General features: G+C 43.1%; 2 protein-coding genes and 1 non-coding gene across 3 annotated transcripts in view; 2 read left to right on the top strand and 1 right to left on the bottom strand.

Annotated features, from left to right (window-relative positions):
- Positions 1 to 1,490: 1,490 nt before the first annotated feature.
- LOC113390978 lies at positions 1,491 to 2,363 on the top strand. Its single transcript, XM_026626968.1, has one exon. It carries the CDS (start codon positions 1,491 to 1,493, stop codon positions 2,361 to 2,363), a length of 873 nt encoding a protein of 290 aa, XP_026482753.1.
- A 1,299-nt stretch (positions 2,364 to 3,662) lies between these two features.
- Positions 3,663 to 4,019, top strand: LOC113390968. Its single transcript, XM_026626959.1, has one exon. The coding sequence runs from the start codon at positions 3,663 to 3,665 to the stop codon at positions 4,017 to 4,019; it is 357 nt and encodes a 118-aa protein (XP_026482744.1).
- A 5,626-nt stretch (positions 4,020 to 9,645) lies between these two features.
- Positions 9,646 to 12,868, bottom strand: part of LOC113364471 — a 3,875-nt gene continuing 652 nt past the window's right edge. Inside the window, exon 1 of the ribosomal RNA XR_003366164.1 lies at positions 9,646 to 12,868. This exon is cut by the window's right edge and continues 652 nt beyond it. This is a non-coding gene — a ribosomal RNA (large subunit ribosomal RNA).

The raw sequence follows: 12,868 nt of genomic DNA, 5'->3' as shown, positions 1-12,868 counted from the left end.
TCCAATGGTCACAAGCTCTTACAGTAATGGAGGTAGCTGTAGGGGTGATCACCCCTCCACTTCCCAAGGCACCGCGTTCGGAGACGACCTTTTGCTCTGGAGGACTATTTAAATAGCATGGATAACTATGAAAACCCAAAAAAACAAGAGACAGGTGACGTAATTATGGACGTCGAGCATGATGCGGCAAAAGCCGCTATAGTAAGAGGAGGCAAGAAGGTTCCCGGTAATCTTCACCGTGACAGAGTGAACTCTGCACCATCGACTAGATGTCGTCAAACGCCGATGGAGAGACTTGGCTCCAAAATTGACGAGCTAGCGGAGTATGTGAAAGATAGGAACAATGTTCACAGCAGAATAAAGGAGCTAATTAGGTCGATTGATACAGCATATAGCCTGGCATTGAAAGAATATACGGCAACCCCCAAAGCTCTCGCAATGACTGTGCAAACTACACAGACCTCTCCCGAGAAAACTATTAAACCGGGTGTAACTCAGACGCCAACTCCTAAGACCCAGGAGCAAAACACAAACAAAAGGTTGCTATCTTCACTTAGTCCCACCTCTGACGCGGAAACACATCCGCCTAAAAAATCGGCTGTAGAAAATAACTGGACGAAAGTGGTTCGAAAAAGTTCGAAGAAGAAAGGAGCCCGAGATCCGAAAGAAATCTTGGAGGAAACCGAGAAACCGGAAACCGAAAAAATCGAAACAAATGATAGTGCTAAGCACAGAAACAACCATCATAGGACAACTCGGAGGAAACATAGAACCAAGGCTGTTCTGGTTCAACCAGCTGAAGGACGAACGTACGCTGACATCCTTAAGGAGATCAAGGAAAAAGTAAACCCGACAGAGACTGGCGTGGACATAAAGTCCATCAAACAGACAAGAAATGGAGGTGTATTACTGGAAATGAGTCCCAAGTCCGAAGATAGTGCAGCCTTTGCAGCTGCGATAAGGGCAGCTACTGAAAACATAGGAACAGTGAAATCACTGACGCCGCTGACGACGATAGAGATTCTTGATCTTGATGGTGTCTCTACCGAAAATGACGTTCGTAAAGCACTCATTCGGGACTTTACGACAAAACTGGAAATACGACGAGTGAACTTGACCAAAGTCACATCAAGAGGACAACGAGCGGCCTTCTGTGAGATAGACGAGGCTAATGCAATCAAAGCCCTAAATGGGGCCCGCATAAGAATTGGGTGGGTTAACTGTCGCATTCGCCCAGTTGTTAAAGTGGCCCGCTGCTTTAAATGCCTCGGTTTCGGACATCAAACGCATAAATGCGGGGGACCAGACAGAAGCAAGTGTTGCTACAAATGCGGCGGGGAAAATCACAAGTCTGTAGACTGCGCGGAAAAGCCAAAATGCTTTTTATGTACAGTAGACAAAGAAGATCGAAACAGCGGGAGCCATGTCGCCGGATCCGGTACCTGTAAAGCATTCCGTGTAGCACTTGCCGAAGCCACGAGAGAACAGAAATGACGCGATTTCTACAAGGTAATCTGAACAGATGTGCCTTGGCGCAGAATCTACTGCGCCAACGTATCTTTGAAGATAAGATCGATATCTGCCTTATCTGCGAGCAATATATGAATATTCAGAATAAAACATGGTTCGCAGATAAATCTGGCACGGCAGCAATATGGATCACAAACTCAAAGAAGATCACCGTCAATGACAACGGAAGCGGCGAGGGGTTCGTCTGGATCAAGACTCCCACGACCTACTGTGTAAGCGTCTACCTCTCACCAAATGAAGGGATCAGCGTATTTCGCCAGAAAATGGCAAGCATAGAAGACACTCTCGGCAAATTTGACGGAGAAGTCATTGTAGCTGGTGATTTCAACGCGAAATCGGCAGAATGGGGCGCCGAATACTCGGACACTAGAGGAAATGACGTGGCAGACTTTGCTGCAAGATTAGACCTTACTGTGTTAAATACTGGGAGTATTACAACCTTTAGAAGACCAGGGTATCAGGAATCTATTCTCGACATTACGTTTGCCACTCCAAGGACGGCGAACATGATTGGAGACTGGACTGTATCTGAAGAGTATAGTGGCAGTGATCATCAACATGTGACATTTAGTATTGGATCCGGTCCGACTCGACCAAGCAACTCTTGCAAACGAAGGTGGAATGCCAAGAAGCTTGACCAGGAAGCGTTGCGAGCAGCCCTCGAGCAAAACGCATCTACTCTTCAAGCTGATCCAAAACTAAGTACCCGCAGAGAAACGGAAGAAACGGTTTTTAAAACTATGAACGCTATTGTCACCTCGTGTAACGCCTCTATGCCACGACCAAAAATCAGGGTGTGCACTGTCCAGCATATTGGTGGTCATCAGAGATAGCAGAACTACGGAAAAGATGCCACGCATCACGTCGCCGCGCCACAAGAGCTGCAAAACGCTCCCCCTACCAAGATTTGTATACAAACGAGTACAAACAGGCAAAGAAGAGCCTAAATAAAGCCATAAAATCAGCTAAAGCCGGATTGTGGAAGGAAATCTGCAATGACCTTGACAAAGATCTCTGGGGCAAAGCCTATCAAATCGTTACAAAACGACTTGGTAGAGCTTTACCAGAAGCACCGAAATCTCCTGCTCTGATGAATTCTATCGTAGCGGAACTATTCCCTAAACATCCGCCACGGAAAAGGAGACAATACGTGGAAAACAGTGAAACTACGCCCTTCACTGTCAAAGAACTCCAAGATGCGGCAAAAACCATAAAAACTGGCAAAGCACCAGGCCCTGATGGCATCCCAGCCTCAGTGATCAAGATTGTAGCCTTGGAATTTCCGTATATTCTTCTGAACGCCTACAATGCCTGTCTGGCGACCGGCACCTTTCCTACGGTCTGGAAGCGGCAAAGATTGGTCCTAATAGACAAAGGTAAGGGAACCCCTGTAACGCCATCGTCGTTTCGACCACTCTGCATGTTAGACATCGCCGGCAAACTGCTTGAGAAACTTATTCAATGCAGACTGCGCAACGACATAGAATGCGCCGGAGGTTTTGCTAAGAACCAACACGGATTTCAAAAAGGACGATCGACGATCGGCGCGATTCGGAAGGTAACGGAAACAGCAAGAGAAGCATGGCGTGGTAGTCTTAAAGCTCGTAAAGTGTGTCTCCTTCTCACATTCGACGTTAAAAACGCGTTTAACAGTGCGAATTGGGAGGATATTTTACACGCCCTAGAGCATAATTTTGACGTAAAGCCAGAAAATCTAGGACTAATAGACGACTACCTCGATGGGAGAAAGTTGATAGTGGAAACGACGGAAGGTCATCAAGAACACGAGGTTACAGCTGGGGTACCTCAAGGCTCAATCTTAGGAGCTGATTTGTGGAACGCTGTCTACGACGAGCTCCTGGAGATTCCCTTGCCGAAGCAGGTGGAACTCACGGGCTTTGCGGACGACGTCGCAGCCACAATCGTAGTGGACAGCATTGAGGAGGCTGAACTACTCGTTCGAGAGACCGTCGACACCATAGAGACCTGGCTTGAGAAACACCACCTAAAACTCGCCAAACAAAAACGGAGATGGTTGTCTTGACCCGACAAAAGTGGTTTCCAAAACCATTCACCGTAGACGTGGGAGAGACAACTTTGACGTCGACAAGGCCTTGCGCTACCTGGTAGTAATGATAGATGAGAAGCTATCCTTCCGCGAACATCTCGATAGTGCATGCATAAAAGCTAGCAAGACGGTATCCAACTTGTCAAGGATTATGGCTAACTGCATGGGACCACAAACCCGAAAACGACGAGTCCTGCTTGAGGTAGTCCATTCTGTACTGCTTTACGGAACAGAGATATGGGCGGATATCCTCAAGCAAAAGACTTATCGGCGCAAAATAGCGGCAGTGCAAAGACGAGGAGCTCTGAGAGTTACCTGTGCCTATCGCACAGTCTCAGAAGCAGCCGTGCTGGTAATAGCAGGAGCCACACCGATTGACTTGCTAGCTTTCGAGAGAGTGAAACTCTACGACGCTAATTAGGTGGTGACGATTCCAGAGAAACAAGGTCGAGAATTAAAAATGAAACGATACAAGAGTGGCAAAATCGCTGGACGTCAGGAGAGACGGGCAGATGGACGGCGCGTCTGATTCCAGACATTAGCGTCTGGCTCTCTCGACAATACGGGGACACAGATTTCTTTCTAACCCAGCTACTAACAGGACATGGACAGTTCAATGCCTATCTTTTTAAGATGGGATTGCATAGCACGCCAGTGTGCAAATACTGTCCATATAAAATAGACGACGCTGAACACACGTTCTTTGAATGTGCTAGGTGGAAGGATTATCGAAACAACGCCGAGCACATTATAGGCACCAGGCTTACCCCCTCAAGTCTTGTGACCTACATGATGAAACAAGAAGAAAACTGGTCAGCTGTAGCAGCTTATGCACAGCATCTTTTGAAGGCTAAACCGGAGAAAGGGACCAGTAGTCGTAAACAGGCGTTGCAAGGCGCAGCACGGACTGGATTGATGTAATGCTAACGCGGTTCCAATCCAGTCCTCCCCGTACCATCTGCGGGGAGAGGGGAGAGGAGTGTTTTTTTTAGTGGGTAAAAATCTCCACACGGCCGCCCATCTTTGTCTGCTGTAGGATGGACAGCGGAGTATCAACGATGGCGGTGTCTTATGAAGATTTTTTTTCGCACCTCTATAAAAAAAAAAAAAAATGTAACTATAGCTATACACGTATACACATACATATACGCATAAACATGTATATATACATATATACACACATATATATATATACATATATACATATATATATATATAATATATATATATATATATACACACAATACATATATATATATGTACATAAATGATCACAAATATATATATATATATATATATATTAGAGCGGGCCAAATCATTATAGAAGTAAAATTAAGCGATATGGGCACCTTTTCATATGAAATATATGTGTTATTTAAATGAATTTTGACTTCAAAACCATATATCGCAAATAACTCTTTAGCCAGCGAAATTTTCAATAAAATACTGTTTTTAATAAGTTAATATATTAATTTAGGCATGTGAATAATTCCAATTGTGAGTTATATTTCTTTTAATAGTTTGTACGGGGGTTTTTAAATCGGGTTTAGTTTGTTGTTATTTATTTCCATCAGAGTGCGCTAGTATTTTTTTATAATAATTCTCGAACTTTCGAAAAGAATATATTAATGTGGAAAATTCGCATAAATCTTCATTCAGTTCTCCAGTTAGACGTGAAGTATCAATGGCGAATTCTTATTTAAATTCAGGCGCAAGTGCTAGTAATTTGAATCATATGCGCTCGCATGATCAAATTACATTTGGGGAAGCAACAGAATTTACTGGAGTAAATCTTCCGACAAGTATGGAAATTATCAGGTATTATTTTTATTTGGCCGAAGAATCAAAAAAACAAAATAAAATGTTTTCATATAAAACATTTACTCCAAATGTGGTAACGAAATTGATTCAGACGTGGGAAAAAATTGATATTCCAATTATGGAGAAACGAAGTATCGCTAGAAAATTGAACCGATTGATTGATAAATATAAAAGTACAAATAAAAGCAAGTCTACCCAAGCATCATTTCAGGAGTTTGTAGAATCCACGAAAGAATTATTTTATATTGGAAAATGCAAATGCGATTTGCGAAGATTACTGTGTTCTTGTGGATTGATCCCAAAACATTTACAAGCGTTTATGATGGATCAACATAATGAGAGGAAATCTACGATACCAGAATATATTATAAAAATTGAAGATGAAGTATCAGAATCTACAATAACCAGCAATATTACTCCAGGTGAGGCATATACTCCAGATGTTGATATTGATTTTAAAAGCAGTTCGGAAAGTTTACAAAATACTTCTCATATAAAACGTGGTCCATATAGTCGAAGATATAAGGCTCCAAGCTATGCCTTAATGTGCGACAGATTTGCAATTTCTGATAGAGTTGGGTCTGGCGTGGTGACGGCAATCCTGCGTGACCTGGGCATAACGGATGATTGGGGCAATCCTGTCATTATGGACAAAAATAAAAGCGTTCGCGAGAGGCAGAAAAATAGGCAAGCTCTACACAAACGATATGATTCTTCTGAATTAATAGCATTTTCATTCGACGGCCGAAAAAATGATTCTATTACCATGGAAAAAATCGATAAGAAGTTTCACCCACGAATGATTAAAGAAGCGCATTTAGTTATTTTAAAGGAACCGAATGGCCAATTGTTGGGTTACACAAAATTGGAAAATGAAGATTCGGAAAGTAAAGTAATCAAATTGAACGAGTTTTTCGCCGATAAAGGAATAGCTCTCGATTCTTTGATAGGCATATGTTGCGATGGTGAACCAGCAAATACAGGCGTGAAAAATGGTATTTTACGTCGATTTGAAATTCAGTTAAACAGGCCACTGCATTGGTTTGTGTGTCTTCTCCACTTTAACGAACTTCCACTTCGCCATTTATTTAACTATTTGGAAAAATCATTGACCACTGGACCACGAACAAAAACTGGAATATTAAGCAAACAATTTGAAACATGCGAAAATATACCGGTGAGTTATAACATATTTACTATTTTTAATACCCTATGTTCAAATTCAATATAATTTATTTTTTCCTATATACTTCCAGCCGGTAAAAGACTTTGAAACAATCCCACTTGAAAATTTGGCTGATATAAGTCCTGCTGAATCGACAACTGACTCAAGTTATTTAATAAAAATAGCTAAAGCAGTTGCTTCTGGAGAAGTATCGACAGACTTAGCTAACATGAAACCAGGGCCAATAGCACATTCCCGTTGGCTCACGAAGGCTAGTAGGTTACTTCGGTTATATGTAACTACTAATAAGCCATCCAAAAATTTGAAAATTCTGGCAAACTACGTAATGAAAGTATATATTCCAATGTACTTTAACATTAAATATTACAACTCTGTGGTGTATGGTAGTATATTATTTTATAAATTTATTAGCTGGACGCAATATTTAGACTCGAATTTGAGACAAATTGTGAACAATGTTGCTAAAGAAAACGCATACTATGCTCACTCAGAAAATATTTTATTAGCAATGTTGTTTGATAATAAAAAGGAAATACGAGATTCAGCTATAAGAAAATCTTATATTACCGTAATAATGTGGAAGACCTGACGCAATTGAGAGATTACAAAACACCCGAAATAAATTTCGAATGCACCGACTATACCAATATGATAGATATGGATGATTATTCAAATATATCCGAACCAGCCTTTACGCTAAATATTCCTCATGAACATCTAGTACAATATCTACAAAGCAATGAGTGTCCATGGAGTGACCCTAAAATTCCGGTCCACATTCAGGGAACTGAGAGACATGTTCAATTACTGGCTAATGTATCAAAACGCGTATTAGAGCAAAATCGCGAAGGTGTTATGACAGCGACACTACTATCTCGTGAAAAGCATCCTCGACTGGAAAGCAAGCAAGATTTCAGATATTAATTTATTTAAATTGTATTAGCTAAATGTAAGAAATTTTATTTTAAATAAAAATGTAACTTAAAGAAATAAAAATGTTGTATTTAAACCATGTGATGTAAATAAATAATAGAATAAATATATGTCATTCCTAAAAACCCAAAAACAATATTTTTCTTCAAAAGTAGTTTGACCTGTTTCGATGCATGATTCTAGGTTAGGCTTACTCGCAAAGGTCCCCTAAAAGTTTACTTGATGTAGTCTGATGTACCCGTAAGTTACTGATTTCAAAATGCCGGAAAATGTTTTTAACCTGTTTCGATGCATGATTCTAGGTTAGGCTTACTCGCAAAGGTCCCCTAAAAGTTTACTTGATGTAGTCTGATGTACCCGTAAGTTACTGATTTCAAAAAGCCGGAAAATGTTTTTAACCTGTTTCGATGCATGATTCTAGGTTAGGCTTACTCGCAAAGGTCCCCTAAAAGTTTACTTGATGTAGTCTGATGTACCCGTAAGTTACTGATTTCAAAAAGCCGGAAAATGTTTTTAACCTGTTTCGATGCATGATTCTAGGTTAGGCTTACTCGCAAAGGTCCCTAAAAGTTTACTTGATGTAGTCTGATGTACCCGTAAGTTACTGATTTCAAAAAGCCGGAAAATGTTTTTAACCTGTTTCGATGCATGATTCTAGGTTAGGCTTACTCGCAAAGGTCCCCTAAAGTTTACTTGATGTAGTCTGATGTACCCGTAAGTTACTGATTTCAAAAAGCCGGAAAATGTTTTTAACCTGTTTCGATGCATGATTCTAGGTTAGGCTTACTCGCAAAGGTCCCCTAAAAGTTTACTTGATGTAGTCTGATGTACCCGTAAGTTACTGATTTCAAAAAGCCGGAAATGTTTTTTAACCTGTTTCGATGCATGATTCTAGGTTAGGCTTACTCGCAAAGGTCCCCTAAAAGTTTACTTGATGTAGTCTGATGTACCCGTAAGTTACTGATTTCAAAAAGCCGGAAAATGTTTTTAACCTGTTTCGATGCATAATTCTAGGTTAGGCTTACTCGCAAAGGTCCCCTAAAAGTTTACTTGATGTAGTCTGATGTACCCGTAAGTTACTGATTTCAAAAAGCCGGAAAATGTTTTTAACCTGTTTCGATGCATGATTCTAGGTTAGGCTTACTCGCAAAGGTCCCCTAAAAGTTTACTTGATGTAGTCTGATGTACCCGTAAGTTACTGATTTCAAAAAGCCGGAAAATGTTTTTAACCTGTTTCGATGCATGATTCTAGGTTAGGCTTACTCGCAAAGGTCCCCTAAAAGTTTACTTGATGTAGTCTGATGTACCCGTAAGTTACTGATTTCAAAAAGCCGGAAAATGTTTTTAACCTGTTTTGATGCATGATTCTAGGTTAGGCTTACTCGCAAATGTCCCTTAAAAGTTTACTAGATGTAGTTTGAAATTATATATAAATACTGAATATTTTGTTAAAAAGGAAATAAATATACTGAATATTTTATTATAAAAGAATCGAAATATTTATAGGTTGGAAGTTACTAATTATTTAGAGTATATTACAAAAATTAAATAAAAATAGCAACTTGCACGTATTTTGCACATTGACAACTTACACGTATTCTGCAAATTGACAACTTGCACGCATTCTGCAAATTGACAACTTACACGTATTTTACACATTGACAACTTGCACGCATTTTGCATTATAGATAACTTATACGTACTTTGCTTATTAGCAACTTGTACGCATTTCCAAGAAATTTAGCAAAAAACATTTTCCCTATTTAGAATTTAATGAATTATATCATATATTTATATTAAAAAATTATGAAAAGTTTCTCTTAAAAACATATATTTCGTAAACTTACAAAATATTTATAACTATTCTCTTGACATTATGGTTATTGAAAGAAATAATAATATTTCTAGTATTGGAATTTGTCAATAAGTTTTGATTTACGTGCTGACTCACGCACGTTGTACAAAATAGCTAGGTAGATACCGAAGAAGTGTCACATGTACAGCATGTACAAGTTTTCGACTGTCAAGCCTACTGATTGTGGCATGCTGCAATGCGACGGCTTAAGGCTTATGCTCTAATAGCGTGGGGTGACGTCAAGCCAACATGACGAATCCCCAAGCCAAGGGCTGAGTCTCAACGGATCGCAGCGTGGTAACTGCTCTGCCGAGTACAACACCCCGCCAGGTACCTAAGTCGTTTACAAACGATTCCGAGTCTCTACATCGAACTAGTGACCCATGATCGACCGCTATAGGCAAGACAGATATAACGGACGGATATCGCCCCTGTCCAGCGCCCCATTCGGCTAAATATGGCTCGTGCGATAAACGGCGTGTGCCGAATACCTAATAAATCACATTGTATTGAGCCTTTCGACTCACGAGACTCTTAGAGATATCGTTGCTTACTTTGTCTAGAAAGGATACGGCCTTAGAGGCGTTCAGGCATAATCCCACGGATGGTAGCTTCGCACCACCGGCCGCTCGACCGAGTGCGTGAACCAAATGTCCGAACCTGCGGTTCCTCTCGTACTGAGCAGGATTACTATCGCAACGACGATTCATCAGTAGGGTAAAACTAACCTGTCTCACGACGGTCTAAACCCAGCTCACGTTCCCTATTTGTGGGTGAACAATCCAACGCTTGGCGAATTCTGCTTCGCAATGATAGGAAGAGCCGACATCGAATGGATCAAATAAGCAACGTCGCTATGAACGCTTGGCTGCCACAAGCCAGTTATCCCTGTGGTAACTTTTCTGACACCTCTTGCTGAAAACTCTTCAAGCCAAAAGGATCGATAGGCCATGCTTTCGCAGTCCCTGTGCACACTGAGCAACGGGATCAAGCCAGCATTTGCCCTTTTGCTCTACGCGAGGTTTCTGTCCTCGCTGAGCTAGCCTTAGGACACCTGCGTTATTATTTGACAGATGTACCGCCCCAGTCAAACTCCCCGCCTAGCAGTTTCCTCGAATCGGATCACGCTAGAGTATTGTTGGCGATGGGCGCGATGGCTCACACCACTCTTATGCGCTTGGCTCTAGAAAACCGTGACAGTCGGAACGCAAGTTTTCGACGCACGCTTTCCGCCCAATCGAGTAAGTAAAGAAACGATGAAAGTAGTGGTATTTCACCGACGATATTACTATCTCCCACTTATGCTACACCTTTCATGTCTCCTTACAATGCCAGACTAGAGTCAAGCTCAACAGGGTCTTCTTTCCCCGCTAATTTTTCCAAGCCCGTTCCCTTGGCAGTGGTTTCGCTAGAAAGTAGATAGGGACAGTGGGAATCTCGTTAATCCATTCATGCGCGTCACTAGTTAGATGACGAGGCATTTGGCTACCTTAAGAGAGTCATAGTTACTCCCGCCGTTTACCCGCGCTTGCTTGAATTTCTTCACGTTGACATTCAGAGCACTGGGCAGAAATCACATTGCGTCAACACCCGCTAGGGCCATCGCAATGCTTTGTTTTAATTAGACAGTCGGATTCCCCTAGTCCGTGCCAGTTCTGAGCTGACCGTTGAATGGCGGCCGAAGAGTACGACTGACCGACCGAAGCCGGCACAGAAACCTCGCAGCCAAGAAAGATCCGCGGGGGCCTAGACACGGGACCGAGCTCGGATCTAAGTCACAAGGACAATTTCACCTTGCCCAGGCCCGGCACTCGGCCTACGCCCGCTTCCCAACCAAGCCCGGCGCGCCCCGATCCTCAGAGCCAATCCTTATCCCGAAGTTACGGATCCAATTTGCCGACTTCCCTTACCTACATTTATCTATCGACTAGAGGCTCTTCACCTTGGGACCTGCTGCGGATATGGGTACGAAACGCGGCGCGACACCTACCGTGCCCTCTCCTGGATTTTCAGGTCCGAGGGGAAGATACGGACACCGCCCAACTGCGGTGCTCTTCGCGTTCCAACCCTTATCTCCCTTCTAGAGATTCCAGGGAACTCGAACGCTCATACAGAAAAGAAAACTCTTCCCGTATTTCCCGACGGCGTCTCCAGGTCATTTTGGGTTACCCCGACGAACTCTCTTGCGAGGGCCCGACTTGTAAACGGTTCCGCTGCCGGGTTCCGGAATAGGAACCGGATTCCCTTTCGCCCGATGGGTGTGAAATTTTTTCAAAATAAAATACACCGACATCAACATAGGATTTCTCCTGGGGCTTAGATGGACTGACTCGTGTGCAACGGCTGTTCACACGAAACCCTTCTCCACGTCAGTCCTCCAGGGCCTCGCTGGAGTATTTGCTACTACCAACCAAGATCTGCACCGATGGCGGCTCCAGGCAGGCTTACGCCCAAACCCTTCTGCGCACACCACCGCGACCCTCCTACTCACCAGGGCGTCAAAACGAACTATTATGAACGTTTCTCATGCCCTGGCGGGCCGAGTATAGGCACGACGCTTCAGCGCCATCCATTTTCAGGCTAGTTTCTTCGGCAGGTGAGTTGTTACCACTCCTTAGCGGATTCCAACTTCCATGGCCACCGTCCTGCTGTCTTAAGCAACCAACGCCTTTCATGTATCCCATTAGCGTCGTTTAGGCGCCTTAACTCGGCGTTTGGTTCATCCCACAGCGCCAGTTCTGCTTACCAAAATGGCCCACTAGGCACTCTGATCCAAATCTCTGGCTTCACTATTCAAGCAAGCCATAGATCTCACCCATTTAAAGTTTGAGAATAGGTTGAGGTCGTTTCGGCCCCAAGGCCTCTAATCATTCGCTTTTTACCGGATGAGACTCGCTCATCGAATGCTGCAGCTATCCTGAGGGAAACTTCGGAGGGAACCAGCTACTAGATGGTTCGATAGTCTTCCCCCTATACCCCAGTTCCGACGATCGATTTGCACGTCAGAATCGCTACGGTCCTCCATCAGAGTGTTCCCCTGACTTCGACCTGGCGGGCATAGTTCACCATCTTTCGGGTCCCAGCGTGTACGCTCTGGGTGCGCCTCTTCTCGCTGATAGTGAGACGCCCCGGATTGCAGCACGCATCCTTAGATGTGGTCCGTCATCCCTCAGTTTACTTAAGCGAACCTTTACGTTCATTGCGCCTTTAGGTTTTGTATTTCCCAATGACTCGCGCACATGCTAGACTCCTTGGTCCGTGTTTCAAGACGGGTCCTGAAAGTACCCAAAGCAATAGCATCGCTGACCGGTAATAGAGTCCGTTCGAGAACACGGTAGCTACAGCTCGAGGCGGCATCGATGGCCGGACTAGTCCGACGGCCAATAACCGTCCGTGCTTGCATCACCGGCCGAACGCTTAAAAGCGACCCTATACCATATCATTTATACCGTCTGCAGTCGGCCGGAGCACGCGG

Source organism: Ctenocephalides felis, unplaced genomic scaffold (genome assembly GCF_003426905.1).
Source record: "Ctenocephalides felis isolate EL2017-DRISC unplaced genomic scaffold, ASM342690v1 CF-g0.4_SCAFFOLD_00845, whole genome shotgun sequence".
NCBI lineage: Eukaryota > Metazoa > Arthropoda > Insecta > Siphonaptera > Pulicidae > Ctenocephalides > Ctenocephalides felis.
The sequence above is the reverse complement of the archived record's forward strand: the minus strand, read 5'-3'. Positions and strand labels throughout refer to the sequence as shown.